Source organism: Pyrus communis, chromosome 17 (assembly GCF_041283825.1).
Source record: "Pyrus communis isolate YQ-2024b chromosome 17, ASM4128382v1, whole genome shotgun sequence".
In the NCBI taxonomy this organism is placed as follows: Eukaryota; Viridiplantae; Streptophyta; class Magnoliopsida; order Rosales; family Rosaceae; genus Pyrus; species Pyrus communis.
In genome coordinates, this window is record NC_142581.1 from 28,677,970 (window position 1) to 28,697,416 (window position 19,447).

The following is a 19,447-nucleotide window of genomic DNA, read 5'->3' on the forward strand; positions in this document are numbered from 1 at the left end:
AAAAGCTGAAACTGAATGTTTACCAAACATAGAAAAATTCACAACTTTTTTTAATAGTCATTTTTTCTTCTTCAGAATCATACCAAACTAGGGCTCAATCTCACTCCCATGCTTACCTTTACATGATTTGTTGCATTCAAAATATTTGTACACTTGTGCTCCCTATTAGAAAGGGCGAATAAAAACTGAATGTAATTTACTCCCTCTGTTTTCTGGAGTAACCAATTGGTACTTGGTCTTAATTAACTTATTTCTAAGCAAATATTAGTTAACAAATTAGGTTATTTCTAAGCAAAGATAAATCTTTAAGTTCCTAAAACCAGTTCAATACAAATCATAAAACCAAATTAAATTGGAAAATTTAGTGCTGAAATTTCGAAGAGGTGGGTTTTTGGAGCCGATATCAACCTGCCACCATCAACTGAAAATTTGGATCGGTTGCGCCGCGGTCACCGCTGTTGTGGCCACCACCTACAACTACTACAACCACCCTTACACTATTGCCAACATCACCACCGTCATCGTTGTCACCGTCAAGTATGCACCACTCCCGGCCAGCATTAATGCCCCTACACCGCCAATTACCCCATCAATGTCGATGCCACAGCTGCCAGTGCTGCCATCACCGTGGTTGTTGTTGCCACTCTCATTATCATGTTCGTATTCGTCATTGCATTTTTATATTACTTTTTATACTCGCGACACTTTGAAAACTACTATTTTTTATTTAATACCGAACTATTTTATTTTACAATTAATTATTCTTAAAACGAGCAATTTAAAAAAAAACACAGCAATCAGCCTTGATACATTTAAATGTTTGCCGTGGCAAATGGCAAAAGAAATAAACCAAGAATCCAAAGAAATAAACCAAGAATCCGAAGAAAAAAACACGCTTTTCACGTTTAGTAGTGTGAGGAGTGATTGAGGTAGAGTAGGAGGAGGAGGGGCCTCGAGGACTCTCTTCTGCCCCACTTCGCTTTCGCACTCGCACATCAACTCAGCAACTCAGCAACTCAGTCTCAACAAAACAACATCTCGTCATCGACATCCATCCCTCGCTCGCACTTTCTCTCTCTCTCTCTCTCTCTCTCTCTCTCTCTCTCTCTCTCGCGTTTTAGGAGAGAGACATTTGTTTCCAGTTACCGTGGATAAGATGAGATGAGAAACTGAGGATTGGATTGGAGGTAATTATAAAATCCTGCTCTTTTCCTATTTCTAAATTCAATTCAGTTCAATTGTACCCATCTCTCTCTCTCTCTCTCAATTGAGGATAGATTCCTTTGGTTTTTTTGTTGTTGTTGGATTACTTTCCTATTTCTTCTACTTTGTAGTCTGTGAATCTCATCCTTTCATCATCGTATGTTTGTATGTGGTCAGTCATTGGTCTGCGGTGTGCTTGCTTAGGGCAATTTTTGACCTACGACGACTAACTAGACTACTGAAATAGCAATAGCAATAGCAGTAGCACTACTAGAAGAAAGAAGGAAATTGTTGCGGTTGCGGTTGCCTGGTTTGTTTTTGATTTGATACCCAAGAAAGAAACTAGATAAATGAGCCATGTCGATACCAAAGGAGCCGGAGCAGGTAATGAAACTAAGAGGAGGATCAGTGCTGGGCAAGAAGACCATTCTCAAGAGCGACCACTTCCCAGGCTGCCAGAACAAACGCTTGTATCCCCACATCGATGGTGCTCCCAATTACCGTCAGGTTTCTTACTTCTCTTAAAATCAGCCAACCATTTTTCTTTTGATATGCTATACATCCTTTTGGGTTAATGGATTCAATTGAGTAAGCACTTGTTTGTTAGATTGACCACTGAATCTATTGGTTGCTTTTAATGCTTCAATTCTACAACTTCACGTTGCATATGTAGACAATCACATACGTACCACTTACAATTTCACTTGAGTTGTCACCAAAATGTACATTGTCAAGTAGTTGCCTCTTCAACCACGTACGAGCGTCGTGGTCTCAGGTATATAAATCTGTCCGTAATCAGGTTCAACATATTTTCATTGTAGCATCCTAATGCTTACGGTTTAATGAAACTTGAATTTTACATGGAAACTTCTCTAAATCACTGGCACATGTTTCACGTCATTTCCCTTCTCATCACCTTGCGTTGTTTGATCTGTTTTCCTTCCATATTTATCCTCTTGGTTTATAGGCCGATTTGCTACATGTTCATGGTGTTGCCATTCCAACAATCGATGGAATCCAGAATGTTCTTAACCATATTGGAGCTCAAGAAATTGATGGCAAGCGAGCACAAGTTCTTTGGATTAACCTTCGCGAGGAGCCGGTAAGGTTAATATGTTCCATGCTATTTCTACCTGTTAGAGTTTGATTTCTTTCTTTCCTATATTGTAAGTTTGCACAACACAATTGGTGCAAACGACTAGCATCATATTTCAGTTATAAAATGTGCATCATCTTTTTGATTGTTAATAACCAAAATAATAAATTATTGTAGGAAATCTTGTTTTCAGAATATAGTAATGATCAAGTTTCAACATTTTAATCTTGAGTATGCTGTCACCCAATCCGGAACTAAATGCAGTTTTGGGAAGTTAATATTGAAAATTATTGTATAAACAAGAAACCTAAACTATAAATTTAATGAATAGCTATTGACAGTCAAAAGCTAATGAGCTCAACTGTTTATGATGATATTGTGCCTATACATCAAGTAATAGCTCTTGGTTTCATCCTCTCACTGAATCCCGTAGTAATTGTAGTATTCAATGTTGCCCATTCTGCCAACTCGTGTGTTGAGCCACGGATGAATTTTCCAGACACTTTTGTTTTTTTAATGAAATGAAATATTATTGCATATGACAATAAACTTACACAAGTGGACAATATGTCTGTAAAGAAAAGCAGAAAGCAATCAACAAGACGACAAACAAAGTCCCCATAAAATTGTAAGAGCTAAGAAAATTCCATAAAGCTAACTAATGGCAGCTTTCCAATGAAGCCAAATAAAGGAAAAGATTCTTTAAATTCTGTAGAAACTGAATACCATAATAAAGACCATAAACGAACTTTATCCCACAACATTTGTCTTCTGGTACGAAATATCTGAATAAAGGATCTGAAATTGACTTGTAAAGATCTGAACGAAGACCGTATCTGTCTACGGATTCTTATATGGTGGGCAGACCTTAATAAAGGATCTGAATCTGACTTGTAAAGGATGGTAGAAAACTGTAAGGTTAATGGTGATCTGGCTTAAATTATTTAGGTTGTTTAGAGGATGGTTTGGTATGGAAAAATGTTTAGGGTTTTCAAATCAGGATTTTCCCGTTAGAATGTGTACATTCCACTTACCTAAACCCATTATACTTTCTGGAATCCTACCCTCAAGTCCTAGCTTCTTTGACCTCACTCATCCAGTAAGGTCAAATTACTTCTTTTGAGTGTCCCGGGTAAAGTTGATGTCATTAGATGTTTCCAAACAACTTTGAGTGGAGTCGTTAAAAAAGAAGTTTCTACGTCACCCTTGATTGTTTAACATTGCATCCGGGGCGTCGATGGAGATACAGCGACCCTTGCTTAATTATCACTGTGCCTGGCCACATAGGGCGTCACTTCCAGGTGATGACCTAGCTTTAGTGCAATTTCGTTTAAGATTCTCCCCCTCCCTCTTTATCCGAGCTTGGGACCAGTAGCGTGAGATAAACTTACACAGGCAAAGTTCTATTTACCCCACCAAAGAGGGACAAAAAGAATAAGAGAAAGCTAGGCTTGAAAGGAATGGATTGTAGAGAGATACTTCAGAATGAATGAGTTGAATTCTTGTACCATAAGGTGGGTCTGTTGGTTGTATCAATTAGTAGAGTTCCCTTAAGCCCCAGTTTCCATGTAAATCCACCTCTCCCCTCTGGTCAACCAATTATTCCTTTTGTTTTTTAAGGGTGCGTTTTTGGGCTTCTTTGTGTGCATATGCCTTCAGAATTTAGAGAGTTATCCTTTTCTTTTATTTGGTCAAATTGGAAAGCCTCTGTATATTGGTTGTATTTTTTTATGCTACAGACCACTTATTCACCATTGTTGTATTAGTTTTTCATTAATAAAAGTTTGTTTCATATAAATACAAAAGGGGATTAGATTTGCCATCTATTCCAAGATGTTTCCAAACATAGGACTAATCTAAAATAGTCTAGTCCTACTCCTTAATTGGTATATAAAGGTACTCTTAGACTTGCAACATCTCTTATTCTAATTTTTCAATTTTTTGAAAAAAAAAAAAAAAAATCCTTGAGTATGCATTTTCTGATGATACTTCATATCTTCAAACAGGTGGTCTATATTAATGGTCGCCCTTTTGTTTTGCGTGATGTGGAGAGGCCCTTTTCCAACCTTGAGTATACGGTATGCTTTTTGTAAATGTAATTTTACCACCAAATTTGGCATATTCGATGATTTGGTTATTAAATACTTGCCTTCATTACTTAAGAAGTAGAGAACGAATAACCGCATGGTCTAACATTATCTATTATAAAATATAGTTCTTCTTACATTAATTTGAATTTCGAGTGCGCTGATTATAGTACTTGCTTTAACGGGGGATTTCTGGTTTTGGGGGGGGGGGGGGGAGAATATGGTGGTTTTTTTTCTTTTTGTTCTTTTGTTTTTACCTTTCTGTTTTTGTTTTGTATTGGGGTTGGGACTTAGAGAATATAGAGGATTGATAGTTATAATACATGCATAATGCTATTTGCATTGCAATGCACATGTCAACATGTTAATTAGCCACATTTTCTGTTTCCTTCTAAATTGATTGTGGCTTTACAAAAACCATCAGGGAATTAACAGGGCTAGGGTTGAACAAATGGAAGCCCGGTTAAAGGAAGATATTTTAACTGAAGCTGCAAGGTATCTCCTTTGGTTGTATGCTGAATTTACCTCTGGATGTTAGGAAATTGTGTACCATAAACTTAAACATTTTCTCACGCCTGCTTTCTATGATATTGGACATTATTTCCACATCTGAAATAGCAGATATGGAAATAAGATCCTTGTCACTGATGAACTGCCAGATGGTCAGATGGTGGATCAATGGGAACCAGTGTCACGTGAATCTGTGAAGACACCACTAGAGGTATCTCATTGGAACAACTATCATAGATGGGAATGAGAGAACAGGTGAAAACCCACCTGCATACTTAATATTAAGTAATTTATTTATTTTATTATTCTGTAGGTTTACGAGGAATTGCAAGAACAAGGATACCTTGTTGACTATGAACGTGTTCCTATAACTGATGAAAAGTCACCTAAGGAGCTGGATTTCGATATTTTGGTTAGTTCATTTTCTAGTCGAATAGTACATGTAGCACAATTCTTTTCAGGCCAGGTAAAACCTGGGACCAAACCTCAACCAATTGGGTCCAAGAAATGGGAACCAAGATCAACCCAACCTAAATTGGTTGGAGTGCATTAGTTCTTGACATGACCATGAATTGAGCTGCACTCTTAGAGTTAATGTCTGTTTGTGGTCTTGTGGTCATAGTCTTCATTGATCGGGTGGTCAGATGCAATCTAATAATATTATCACCTTCCTGAATTACATTTGCTGATGTGTGCGCTTTATTTACTCTTTCATTCTTTGTATTCAGGTTCATAAAATTTCTCAAGCTGACATAAATGCAGAAATAATTTTTAACTGTCAAATGGGACGTGGGCGAACTACAACAGGAATGGTGATTGCAACTTTGATATACCTCAACCGTATAGGAGCTTCCGGTAATCCTCTTACTCTATTCACTCAAATACTAATTCTATTGAATCGACTCATTTCAGTCATCCGAAGGAGTTTTGTTGTTCTAGAACTTGTTAACTTGGTTAATCTATATTTCTTTTCTGAAGGAGTTTGTTTGTGCTATTCTAATGAAAGTAGGATTTCCTCATATGCTCCTTCTTCTCTCCACCCCTTCCATTTCAAGTTTAAACAGTATATTATGTGATTTCTGATATTAGAAGACACTAATCACAAAGACAACATAGTTATAATCATCCAACTCATATCAGGGACTCACATCAGCCTCCCTGAACAGCCTCAACCACAAGGACAACACATTTGGACAGCAAATAAGCAAGTGGTCTAATTTTAAGTCTCACTTTTACTCAAAAGTCAAAACACATCAATGTGGACAACATTGACAAGAAGAAGGTCGTCTCCTTGTTGAAGCCATATACAAGTAATCAACCTCCTGTGACTAATTGATTATCTATTTTCCTCTTCGCTACCCCCTCCCACGAAACATTCCTCATCTCTCTTTAGCCTCTTGGTCACATTACTGGAAATCTTAAAAAGAAAGGTGATTACCAGTACGTGTTTAAAACCGAATGGATTACAGCCTACCACCTTGAGACAAAAATTCTTTGCTCCAACCATCTAGCCTCTTCTCCACATTTTCTACAACAGGATACCAAACGCTATTGCCTCTGTGTTGCCTTGTCATTTGAAGATAATCCCAAATGTGTCATAGGCCATCTCCTCACCTCACATAACAAAACCGGGACTGACTCCATCTTTTGAGTGTTTATCCCTGCCACTCAACACTCAAGCTATTAATATTACTTTTGACTTTTGAGAAATACCAAAAGCTTTTCTTACCATTAGCAGATTCCTCCATTGAAAAATAAACCATGTTCTGCATTTTCTGCTGGTTTCTTGTGAGAGTCCTGGGCATGTTTACAATAATTTCAGTTATCTCTTATTTTGGGTGTCTTTAGTTTAGAGAATTTCAAGTCCTTTATTGGTTTACTTTGTGGTTGGTTATGCTTTTAAAGGATTTCATAATTGTATATTATTTTCAAATAAAATAGGTATTCCAAGAACCAATTCAATTGGAAAAATTTCTGAATCCAGTGAAATTGTTGGTGACAATTTTCCAAGCTCAGAAGATGCGATTCGTAGAGGTGAATATGCTGTCATAAGGAGCTTGATTCGGGTATTAGAGGTATTTGATATCTTCTTTTGCTGCCTATGGTTATATTAAATGGTTAATATATTCTCAAGTATTTTATTAATTAACAACACGCCTTTAGGGTGGTGTTGAAGGCAAGAGACAAGTGGATAAAGTCATTGACAAGTGTGCCTCTATGCAGGTGTAGTTTCAATCCTTTTTTTATTAACTTTATGGTATGCATCTCAGCACATGTTTTACCTTTGCATGAATATTTTTTCCTTTTTGAATAGATGATTTTATTGCTTCATGTTATCTAAGGTTTTGATAGTTTATCTTAATAGTTTGATGTTTCTATCTATTGAATCTAAGTACAGAACTTACGTGAAGCAATTGCTACTTATCGCAATAGTATTATGCGCCAGCCAGATGAGATGAAAAGGGAGGCATCACTTTCATTTTTCATGGAGTATTTGGAACGATACTACTTCCTTATATGCTTTACCGTGTACATTCATTCAGAGGGAGCAGCCCTCCGTTCTAGTTCCTGTGATTATAGTAGTTTTGCTGATTGGATGAAAGCTAGGCCTGAACTGTATAGTATTATTCGCAGGTAAAAATAACAGTTTTAGCATTTGAGTTTTCATTTCTTTTTTTTTATACCATCTTCTTGGTAATTTTTCTTTTCTTGTCTACTAAGGTACAAATGAGATGAAACTTAGTTAATGATTACTTTATGTTCATGGCTTTTTGCAAATTCATAAATGAAATATAGCACAGCTTAGTTATTGGGACACCATCTGGTTAAGTTCTTTTGCTTCAATTCCTCTTGGTTGTAGGCTTCTGAGAAGAGATCCAATGGGTGCACTTGGATATGCAAGTTCGAAGCCATCTTTAAAGAAGATTGCTGAATCTGCTGATGGTCGGCCTTGTGAGATGGGTGCAGTTGCTGCCTTGAGAAAGGGCGAGGTTCTTGGTAGTCAAACAGTTCTGAAAAGTGACCACTGTCCTGGTTGTCAAAACCAAAATTTACCAGAAAGAGTGGATGGTGCCCCTAATTTCCGAGAGGTCCCTGGATTTTCAGTTTATGGAGTTGCAAATCCAACAATTGATGGTATATGGTCTGTCATCCACAGGATTGGTAGCTCCAAAGATGGCCGCCCAGTTTTTTGGCATAATATGAGAGAAGAACCTGTTATTTATATCAACGGAAAACCATTTGTACTTCGCGAGGTTGAAAGGCCTTACAAAAATATGCTCGAGTACACGGTAATTTTTTGTCTTAGTTATACCTTTCATGTCACATCTATATGATATTTATTGGAAATAAATAATGAAGCACTACTTATTGCTTGGAGTTAACTTTAACCATCAGACACTTTGCATGGTAGTTTATACTCAAAAGTTGTTTGATCATACCATAAATGACATGGAAGAGTACAATTTTCTCCTTGCAGTATAAAGCTATATTAAATTAATAACTTGCTATATGCTACAAGGAGCACAATGGACTCTTCTACGGCATAGGTAGTACACTTTGCATGGTACTTTAATCATCTTCATACTGTCAAAATATATGTCTAGCTGTATACAAATGTGTTACCTTGCCAGATAATTGGGCATCATGAGATGCTTCTGTTGCCTGAAGATTGGTGCAATTCATAGTTTGAGAACATAAGCATGTTATGGTAATAAAAGAAAATATTATCCTTTATATACGTTGGACTGTCAAAAAGCAACATGTCCAGAAAATGAGTGTAGGAGAGATGAGAATACTTCGTTGGGTGTATGGGCACATGAGAAAGGATAGGTTTAAGAGTGAGGATATCTGAGGTAAAGTAGGAGTGGCCACAATTGAAAATAAGATAAGAGAAAATCTGTTAAGATGGTTTGAACATGTGAATCGAAGACCTATGGATGCCTCAGTTAGAAGATGCAACTAGGAGATGGAGGCTCAGGGCAAAGGGGGTATAGGAAGACCTAGGAAGATTGGGAAAGAGACTATAAGAAAAGATATGGAGTACTTGGAGCTAACGGAATACTTGGCGCAAAACCGAGCGCAGTGGTGTTCTAAGATTCATACAGAAGAGTCTTCCTTTCAGGGGAATGATAAACATAACCACCAGCTGGCATCTAGACAATATTTACTCCTGAGGACAGCATGTTAAATGGATTTGCTCCAAGATCACATCCATAATGTTTGTATTATACCACCTAACGATACCACATTGACTCTAACTTCCCACCCCCAGTCTGGTCCTATTCCAATAGGTTTAAAACCAATTCCCACTTCACCATGTGCTATTTACCCCTTCTCCTCTGCCCTTCCCTAAAAGATCTCTAATTTACTTTTGCACGCGATTTGGAATTTTGAAGAAAGACATGGTATGCCAGTGAATTTTCCAGAACCTCTTTCGTTAATAAACAGGAAAAAGAAAGTTGCACAAAACTAAGCCTTCCACCCCTATATAACAAGCGTTTCCTTGATCTTTCATCTAGTCATACTTATATTAGACATAGAAATAATTATTAACAGAACTGTCACGCAGTGTCCAGCTTTTATAGCACCAGTCCATAATTTAAATTTTTTTTTAATCATATCAAGACAGATGTCTTTACAGTTATGGATGAGAGTTTGTACTGCAAAAGGGAGAGAGTAAATGGCTCTCTTCTCAGAACTTTAATTCCATTGAGCTTTAACAAGAGTAAACAGAATACGGACCTCAACCTAGGCACATTTGGGGTTTCAAGCACAAAGGTGTTGTAGCATGAACATGGCATCTAAGACCCATATAAGGGTAAAATCTTGAGGCGTAATTACAACTGTCATCATTAGTACAACTGGCGTTGTTTTGTTCCTTTTTGAGGTAGATATTGAAACTATGATCTATTTTTCCAGGGTATTGATCGTGAGAGGGTGGAGAGGATGGAAGCTCGGTTAAAAGAAGATATCTTGCGAGAAGCCGATCATTATGGGGGTGCCATAATGGTTATTCATGAAACAGATGATGGGCAAATATTTGATGCTTGGGAGCATGTAAATTCTGAGGCTATTCAGACCCCGCTAGAGGTTTTTAAAGGTTTGGAGGAAGATGGTTTTCCTATCAAGTATGCTCGTGTACCCATAACGGATGGTAAAGCTCCCAAAAGTTCTGACTTTGACACATTGGCTATTAATATTGCTTCTGCTTCCAAGGACACTGCTTTTGTTTTCAATTGCCAGGTTCACATTTAATTCTTTCCCTTTTCCTTCTTTTCTATATATGTACGTGCAAGGAGACAATAAATTTTTTCCAAACCAATCTGTAGTATTTTTCTTTTTCCTTTAATATTCACAGATGGGTAGAGGAAGGACAACCACAGGTACGGTAATTGCTTGCCTTTTGAAACTCCGAATTGACTATGGGAGACCTATCAAAATCCTGGTTGACAATATTACCCTTGAAGAGGCGGATGGTGGTAGCTCAAGTGGTGACGAAACTGGAGGTAGTAGTGTTGCAGCAACCTCCAGTGTTACAAATTTTAGAAATGAAAAGGAGCAAAGCCGTGTATTCGGCATGAATGACATCCTCTTGTTGTGGAAAATAACAAGATTATTTGATAATGGGGTGGAATGCCGGGAGGCCTTAGATGCTATTATAGATAGATGTTCTGCTCTACAGAACATACGTCAAGCTGTTCTGCATTACAGAAAGGTATTCAATCAACAACATGTGGAGCCAAGGGTAAGGAGGGTGGCACTAAATCGTGGTGCCGAGTACTTGGAGCGCTACTTCCGTTTAATTGCTTTTGCAGCATACTTAGGAAGTGAAGCATTTGATGGATTTTGTGGGCAAGGAGAATCTAGGATGACGTTTAAGAATTGGTTGCATCAGAGACCAGAGGTTCAAGCAATGAAATGGAGCATAAGACTAAGACCTGGACGCTTTTTTACTGTCCCTGTAAATCGCTTCTACTTTTGGCTTAGAGACTTTTTTTTTTTTTTGGTTGGCAAGCTTACTCTAAGGTTAGTTAATATTTCTTTATTTTGGGATGGATATATAATTTTTGAACATTTTGGTTTTGGAATTCAGGAGGAGTTGAGAGCACCACATGAGTCCCAACATGGAGATGCTGTCATGGAGGCCATTGTCAAGGCCCGTAATGGTTCTGTTTTGGGGAAAGGTTCTATACTTAAAATGTATTTCTTTCCAGGTCAAAGGACGTCTAGTCACATTCAAATCCATGGTGCACCACATGTTTATAAGGTATGATTATAGTTCTTTCTGTGTGATAGATAAGTAGGGATCTCTAGTTTCTATTCAATTGGATAAGGCTACAGATGGAATGTGTGTAACAGCATTACTTCATGTAGTTGCATTTATACAAACTTATATATTTAAATTTACATATTTGAGGTGAAGCGAGTCTGCAGGTGGTCTTCTGGTTTTAGGTGTCCTTCATGATCAATGATCTATTAAAATAAGTTAACAGGGTTGGAAAATGGTTTATGCTATGACCTTGCAGAGGGGTCGGAATTTGAAAGAATAGTGCCAAAATTAGAGCACCTAACCATTACTAATGAGCGGAGAGGTCCAGGATTTTATATATTGTGGTGCAAAGACTGTTATATTGGATCCATATATATATTTTTTCAACATGAGACCGCACATGTGTTGGAGTCAGAGACAAATATTTGGACGCATTATGTTTGGATGATGTGGAATATTTGTAGCCATTGTGCCTGACACGTGAAATTTTTCTCTGGTTACATAACCAACCCAAAACCACCTGACGTTGGTGTAGAGGCCCAAGATATTTATGTATTGGGGTGCAAGGCTTGACATACTTGATGTGGAACACTAATCTCACCAAATAGAACGTTGATAGGTCAATAGGAGCAGGTAGGGAAAACGAGGTGCTGGGATTCTTCACCAGCAACAATACTCTCACATTTTGGGGAAAATTTTAAGCCTCTTTTGGGGATAATAATTGTGGAAAGTAGTGAAAGATGTGGTAGGAAGGTGAAGGAAAGCCTGTGGCACACGTCTTCAGTAAGCCTCATTGAATGTTGGCTATTTAATCTAATGATGGACAAGTAATGTATTTTCTTATTGCCAAGGTTAAAAGGATTCATAGTGTTAGATTTGAGCTTGTTGCTAAAGTTGTTTAAGAAGTCCATGTGGGTTGTATTCTCATTAGGCCAGCTATGGTTTATGTACCAGGAAAGACAAAACAACACATCCATGTATAGGAAATGAAATGGATTATAAGACGACTACAGAAAGAAAAAAATAATCAATGCCTGGGATATTGGGAGTGGTGAGCTATGTTGTATGTATATTTAAAACTCGTTGGCAATCCATACATGTACGGCTCTAACTTTTTGGTATGTCACACAGATACAACAGGGGTACAATTGCAATTTCCCTTCAAATCGGGTTCTTGGTTTTTAAAGCAAGCATGAGGGCTTACTTTGTAATATTCAAAATATTTCTGAGCCAGCCACAGAAGACCATCCTTTCTCTGCTCCTTTTTGTTTAAAATCATGAGACAGAGGCTAGGGTTGTTTTATGATTACCACCATGTAGGAGGAAAAGAGTAAAAGAAAGAGAAGGAAAAAGAAAAGAACTCACCTTTTCATATACCCAGCTCTATTGTAGGAGTAACGAACCTTACAAAGCTGCCTAATGTTTTTTCACCCAGAGAACTAATTGGATTGCCTTCTTTTCTCTGCTCCTTTCTGGTTCGACAAGATAAAAGGGGCAAGTTTTTTAAAGTATTTTTCAAGCATTCACTAATTATTACACTTGTGTTTCTCTTTTTTAAAAAAGTTTGGATATTTGTCTAGTCTAGTTTATAACTTAACTACTACTTCCCTATATTAGAGAAAATGCCTCAAGAGTCATCCTCAGCTACCAAATTGACAACACAGCATCTATCTTAAGTAATTAAGTTAATTGTCGTTTAAGGTCATACAATTGAGAGATTCTAAACATTCTAGGCATTTGACTTTTTCCTTAAATGGTAATGATGGAAATTACAACTAATTGGGAAACCGTATTGGCCATGCATCAACTACATCGAAAGCTACAACATTCAAATTGATGCCAACCAATGATTATGGAACATAGATTTGTTTACTTACACTTGCTTGCATCTTTGAACAAAAATCCTCACAAGAATCATAATAGTTTTCAAGTTAATTCTATGGAGTGTTTTTGTAAAAAGTGGGTTTACTCAATAGTGTTATTTGTCGTGGTTTTTTAATTTTCAACATGTAGAATTTTTTTATTAAGAGCCCAATTACTTGTAAGTTGTAACTTATTCATTTAGAAGCATTTCCTTAGGTGTGCTGCCAAAAGAACTCCCAAGCAAGCCATAAACAGTGCACAGTGGTTTTGTGTAAAGGCTACACTCCCTACTTAATGATATGTTGAAGGGCTAACTCTGGCACTCTGAGTTATTGATTGCATGAATCAAGATATTTTTTTTATCATATTGGAGCCATATTTTTACATTGGCATGTATAACTGTTTTTATATAAGCTTTAGTGGATTACATAGAAAGGTAAGTTGGACAGAACGAAGAGACTTTCTAATTTTTTTGGCTAATTTTGTTTTTTCCTTCAATCAGGTGGATGGATATCCTGTGTATAGCATGGCTACACCAACAATTCCTGGTGCCAAAGAGATGTTGGCATATTTAGGTGCCAAACCCAAAGCAGAAGGATCAGGTGCTCGGAAAGTGGTTTTAACTGATCTGAGAGAAGAAGCAGTTGTCTACATTAATGGCACACCATTTGTCCTACGGGAGCTAAACAAACCTGTTGATACACTCAAGCATGTGGGAATCACAGGCCCAGTGGTGTGCACCGATGTTTTTTCTTTCATATTTCAAGTACAATTCTTTAAGCTAACTATAAACTCCAATTTTAAATTCAACGGAACCATTTGCAGGTGGAACACATGGAAGCACGACTAAAAGAAGATATACTATCTGAGGTCAGGCAGTCTGGTGGCCGTATGCTTTTACACCGTGAAGAATATAGCCCGGCATTGAACCAGTCCAGTGTCATAGGATACTTAGAAAACATCTTTGCAGATGATGTTAAGACACCGGCTGAAGTATATGCCGCTCTGAAAGATGAGGGCTATAATATTGCATACAGGAGAATACCATTAACTAGAGAAAGAGAGGCTTTAGCGTCTGATGTGGATGCAATTCAATACTGCATAGATGAGTAAGTATCCACGCTTCGTATGATTCCCATCTGTAACTGGCGATACCACTAAAGATATCAAAACTAACAAAATTATACCAAACAATGACAATTGTGAAACAAAATTTATAGATGTGAATTACAAGTACTCTCAACGCCATTATTTCTTTTGGGAATTTTATCTTTGCCCTCTGTTACGATAACAAAGTTGTATGCTGCAGGGATTTTTCCTAATCATGATACCACAAACATGTTACGGGAGTTTATTTTATATTTTTCTAAATGAAAAACACTCGGAGGTTTTACAGTAATACACTTCTGGCATCTGGATACTGCAAACATGTTATGGGTGTTCAATTTGTGAATTTATTTATGAATTTAATTATAAAATTCAGTAAAATTGACTTTTACCTATAGCTCTGCAGGGTGTTACCTTTTTGTATCACACACAGGGTTTGGAGGAGTTGCATATGCAATGGCTATTATTTGTATCAGAACTGGTGCAGAAACAAATTCCCTACCAAAGGATCCACAACCATTGGTTGGAACAAACCTCATGTGTACACCTGAAGAGGATTTGCCTTCTCGAGCTTCTGATGAAGAAGTTCTGAGGATGGGTGACTACCGAGACATACTAAGCCTTACAAGAGTTCTTGTGTACGGCCCTAAGAGCAAAGCAGACGTTGACATTGTTATTGAAAGGTATTTTATATATGAAAAAGTCCATGTGGAACTTCTCTCCTTATGGTACTTCCTACTTGTCTAAGCATCAGGTAATGTCTTCAAATGTAAAAGCAGGTTTAGCAATTAGTAGTGTAGAAAAAATAAATTGGGGTGTTGGCTGTGTCATTATTAACCAGGAATTTCATACAATAGCTGGAACGACCCTCACAAATTGCAAATACTAATTTGTAGGGGTATTGGCTGTGCCATATAACCCATGTCTTCAGTCGACATAGAAAAGAAAATAATGCTTCTATGCTTGTGAGATTGTGTTTCATTTGTGTAATTATGCACTTGCTCCATTTTTGCTTATTTTACATTTGTGGGGAGTAAATGATCCTTAACATACCTTCAGCTGCTAGTAATTGGCACTTCTTGTTGATGTTTCTTACCTTGTTTCTTCAATTAAAAGGTGCGCAGGCGCGGGACATCTGCGAGATGACATTCTTTATTATAGTAAGGAACTCAAAAAGTTCCCTGATGCTGATGACGAGCAACGAGCATGTCTCATGGACATGGGGATCAAAGCATTAAAGTAGGTTGAAGTAGCATTGTCCTGCTTTTCTTTAATTTATTAAGCCTATGTCAAACCTTTTGAATTGCATTTCATTTACCTTTTAAAGTATTGGATAAATATAGTCACTCCAGGTGGTATATGAAAACCAATTCCAACAGTAGGAGGTTGCATATTAGTAGAGGATAAGAACTCTTCTTTCATCTCCGAATTTTATGTTAGGAATGACAATGTCGATCCTGTGTAGTGTGTGAGCTGGTGTCATGTTGCCTTATCGCAATATCGAAGTTAGCTTATTTGCTTTGGTTTAAGTTTGGGTCTAAAGATTTGGTCTTAGCTACAATATTATACCCCTTAAGTATTCTCTTTGCATTTCTCTTTGGGCTTCAGGTTTGTCATAGTTTAGGGATTTATTTACTTTTGACTATCTTGCTAGACGGGGCGGCAGCAGAAGATGTTAATATCATAGATTTGTTATGTGGCTGCTGTAGATTTCTGCTAGTTCCCTTTGTATCTGGCTTCTGGTTGTTCACTGGTTACTTCTAAATAAATTTGTTCCTTTTCATAAAAGAAAAGAAAGAAAGAAAGAAAAAAATCATTGATTATGAGTTATTTCTTGTGTTGTATTGAGTCTTGACAATAGGTTCTCCATTTCTCATCTTACTGTTGAAACCCACAGAACCTGAATTTGTACTGCATTGATCCCGGATATGAATTCTTCACATGGATATGTTCAGCAAGCAACAACGTTTTCGTTGAGTTCATGATTCATTTTTTTGTTATATTAATTTAACCCACTCTTTCCATCTGCAGGCGTTACTTTTTCCTTATCACATTTAGGTCCTACCTTTACTGCACTTGTGCGGCTGATATAAAGTTCACATCATGGATGGACGCGAGGCCTGAACTAGGACATCTATGTAATAACCTTAGGATTGATAAATGAGTGTAAAATAAATTTATGTGCAGTTGGCAATACATTGCCAGTCATGGTTTTCATCTCTCCCTTGTTTTGTCTCTGATCATATCACCCTGCAGTGGCATCACTGGTATGCATACAAGTGGTCGATAGCCCTGTGGTGGTTTGGGCCTTCGAATTTGCCCCACTGCACCTGTTTCAAAACTTTCCCCCTTAAAACTAGTGTGCAGTCCTGAATGATACGATATAAAACGATCTGGCATTCAATTTCCGCCTTAAGCTCTGAATGCTGGGGCAAATTTAAGAGGTTATTTCAGTTGTGCACATGCATAGGGATGACGAAAGTCCCTGATCCAAGGGAGAAGGGAGTGTTCAGAACTCGGGAACGGCTTCTGTGCTAGTTTTTGAAGAATACATCAGGATGTATATTGAGGCTGATGCATGCATCATGTATGTGACATTATTATCTCATGAAATTCCAATGCATAATGCCTTTGATATGTGGACTCTCGAATGAAGTATGAGCTTATTTGTGATAAAAAAATATTACAATTCGTTGCAGTTTTTTTTAATAATCTTTTCCATTCACTTTGTCCCACGAGTTTGTAAGGTATTTCTGAAGGGTCGTGGTTTTTGGAAGAAGAGCAGCCACCTACAAAGCCAAATAGCCCTCGCTATGAACTGAACTTTAGCTCAGTTTGTACCACTTCCGGTGGTATGGAGACATTGACATATCCAAAAGAACCTCCAATGCCCGATTTACTATAAATATGGTCCTCTATCGAAACCAACACACAGTGAGCACCTCGATACCCCAAACAAAAACACAAGTGAAAAAAGTCGAGGAGACGTGAGGACCGATAGTCGAGAACCAGAGCCAAAATTCCCAAATCAAATCGAAGGATAAGAACCTTGATTAATGGATAGACATGCAGCTATGTGCTGGAGATCTGGCTCCATCAAATTCAGTACCACCGTTGCTTCTGAGCACGCAAAGTCATGCTATATATTACATGAAAAAAAGGCAATGCTTTAGCGAAAATATGAGTTTTCGGCACATACACTGCAATGGACACCGTATTTTAAATAGTACAAGCTACTCGACTCCTTTTTATTAGCTAGATTTTCCATCTTGGCATTTTATCTCCTCATGACGCGGTGACGCTCTCGTTTGCGGAAGCGCTCGAGCATGAACTGATCTGTTGCAGCTTGCCTCTGCCCTGCTGCTTCTGTGCCAGTATCATTTTGTCTGGAAACACCACCATCATCCTGTGAACTTCTGTCTTTGTAGAGTTCAGGATGTTCTGTGAGTTTCATGTTTGTTGTTAGTAATTGGTAGCATGCCATACACATAATATAATTATAAAGAATTCAACAAAAAGAAATATTTTGTGAAGTTAAAACAAAGATTAACATAAAAGGAACCTAGATCTCTTTTGTGACTATGATCGCCCTTGTCTTGCCAGTTTGGTCGGAAGTCAATCTAGGTAATCTACTTATATTGTTCAATGGAATGAAGAAGCAAAGCTAACCAACCTCGTCTAAGCTTTTCAGCATAATCCCTGCCACGCTGGAAATAGTCAGCACTGTAACTTGAAGGGATGCTAAATTCTGATTTTGTCCGCCCAATGAGCCGCTTCTCCTGCAAAAACTTCTTGGCAGCCTCAGTTTCCTCAATATTTCTCAGCTTATATCTGCAACCATTAGAAGGAAAAATGTATAGCATAAATTAAGTATCATGAGAATACATGCAAGGATTGTGCCCTCATTCTATCAATGCAGATCTAAACAACCAAGGCATAACCTTGCGGGGATCAATGCTCTATCATTAATGTCAAACGAGAATTTTCAATAACATATACAGTGTAACAAATCTAAATTTAGAAGAGCTTTACTCAATGGGAAGCTGAACCTCGGCAATCCCAGTAGTCCATTGAGTGGAGCTTTCTTCTGAGTTCCGCCTTTTCACCTGGCAGGGAATGAACCAAGTTAAAAGAAGCCATAGGTCTAGATAGGTTCGATGTTACTAACGTAGCGTAGAGCATTTTACAAAAGAAAACTAGAGGACTGAGTGACTCACTTTAAGATGGTCAGGTATTTTGTACAACTCATCTTCAGCACGCTTTAAATCATTTTCAACTTGATCTGAAGTATCAATTTTTTTGCCCCTCTTCTTTGCTAGTTCGTGTTCAACATATTTTAACCTGTCAAATGAATGATCAATATATAAGTCTATCTTAATCATGCTGAGCGATAACAGCAGTCTATCATAGTCCCATTCAACTACACCTAATGTGAATATTGTTTGTATGGATTCTGTGGGTGGCCGATGCAGTGGAGGTTTTAGAATACAACATGTGATTTGAAATACCAATGCAACTCCGGAGAACTCAAAAGCAATAGCAACAGAAAAATAGCAAGAGGACATTACATATTGGGATCTTCAGCCATGACGGCAGTTTCCTGAGCAAAAGTATCTTGGAGAACCAGATCGTCCTTGTCGCCATCGCCTCCGCCTTCACCGTTGTTGTTATTACTCGGAGAATGAGTGTCGTCACTACCTCTTTTGTTCTTGTTCTTATTAAAGCTAGCATTATTATTGCTGTTACTATTGTTGTTATTAGTGGAACCGGGAAGAGTCTGCGCGGCGGCGTTATTATTAATTAAGGCGGGGATCCCAGACTTCCTCTCCCTCTGCTTCTGAAGGAATTTCACCTCCTCCAGCGCCAATCTAAGCATTCAGTTCAGTTCCATTATTTGCAGAAACATTACATATTCTTTCTTTTCAAAATAAAATTACAGTAGAATCTGTATTTCTACTTTTCAGACAGATTTATAAATCGAGAAACGAAAACAATACCTCCTTTCTTTTTCTTCTTCATCTTCTTGGGCACTGGTTTTATCACAATCTTGGTCGTTATCCTCCGCCGGAAAGCTTCTTTTTCTGAAATTCTTCGTCATCTTCATCTTCTGCTGCTGCTGCGATTGCAATCTATTCAATCTTTCCCCCAAATTCAAATTCAATTTCAGTTTCAATCTCAATTTAATCACTCGTTATTAGATTCTAATTTTCTTAACCCTAGGCGTAGGCTACCTCCATCACAGTACGTGCCACGCGCGCGACACCCTTCTTATCTGCCCGTTTTGGTGTTTTTTTCTTTTGTTATTTATTT

At 37.8% G+C, this 19,447-nt stretch overlaps 2 protein-coding genes across 3 annotated transcripts; one reads left to right on the forward strand and one right to left on the reverse strand.

The window, feature by feature from the left end:
• Positions 1–844: 844 nt before the first annotated feature.
• Positions 845–16,774, forward strand: LOC137707843 (uncharacterized). 2 transcript variants are annotated; one of them, XM_068446770.2, is made up of 20 exons: positions 845–1,187; positions 1,381–1,710; positions 2,171–2,305; positions 4,306–4,377; positions 4,811–4,881; positions 5,008–5,107; positions 5,210–5,308; positions 5,625–5,751; positions 6,838–6,971; positions 7,060–7,119; positions 7,295–7,530; positions 7,757–8,186; positions 9,817–10,140; positions 10,256–10,858; positions 10,991–11,164; positions 13,533–13,763; positions 13,856–14,139; positions 14,536–14,820; positions 15,254–15,376; positions 16,169–16,774. In XM_068446770.2, exons 2-20 carry the CDS (start codon positions 1,561–1,563, stop codon positions 16,299–16,301), a joined length of 3,771 nt encoding a protein of 1,256 aa, XP_068302871.1. In that variant the 5' UTR covers positions 845–1,187; positions 1,381–1,560; the 3' UTR covers positions 16,302–16,774. The 2 variants fall into 2 exon arrangements, with proteins under 2 accessions (XP_068302871.1, XP_088545257.1); XM_088689131.1 differs by having other exon boundaries at positions 914–1,187; positions 6,913–6,971.
• A 383-nt stretch (positions 16,775–17,157) lies between these two features.
• LOC137707844 (integrator complex subunit-like protein) lies at positions 17,158–19,447 on the reverse strand. The gene is made up of 6 exons (XM_068446771.2): positions 19,135–19,447; positions 18,706–19,005; positions 18,355–18,478; positions 18,170–18,243; positions 17,811–17,968; positions 17,158–17,578 (listed from the first exon to the last, which is right to left on the reverse strand). The coding sequence occupies exons 1-6, from the start codon at positions 19,239–19,241 to the stop codon at positions 17,415–17,417; spliced, it is 927 nt and encodes a 308-aa protein (XP_068302872.2). The 5' UTR covers positions 19,242–19,447; the 3' UTR covers positions 17,158–17,414.

Excerpts from the sequence above, each read along its gene's own strand:
- LOC137707843 (XM_068446770.2), top strand. The coding sequence starts at position 1,561 with ATGTCGATACCAAAGGAGCCGGAGCAGGTAATGAAACTAAGAGGAGGA. Across the intron at positions 7,120-7,294 it reads ACAAGTGTGCCTCTATGCAG|AACTTACGTGAAGCAATTGC; the intron begins GTGTAGTTTCAA and ends ATCTAAGTACAG. Across the intron at positions 10,141-10,255 it reads CTTTTGTTTTCAATTGCCAG|ATGGGTAGAGGAAGGACAAC; the intron begins GTTCACATTTAA and ends TAATATTCACAG.
- LOC137707844 (XM_068446771.2), bottom strand. The coding sequence starts at position 19,241 with ATGAAGATGACGAAGAATTTCAGAAAAAGAAGCTTTCCGGCGGAGGAT. Across the intron at positions 19,006-19,134 it reads GAAGAAGAAAAAGAAAGGAG|ATTGGCGCTGGAGGAGGTGA; the intron begins GTATTGTTTTCG and ends CTGAATGCTTAG. Across the intron at positions 18,244-18,354 it reads AAATACCTGACCATCTTAAA|GTGAAAAGGCGGAACTCAGA; the intron begins GTGAGTCACTCA and ends ATTCCCTGCCAG.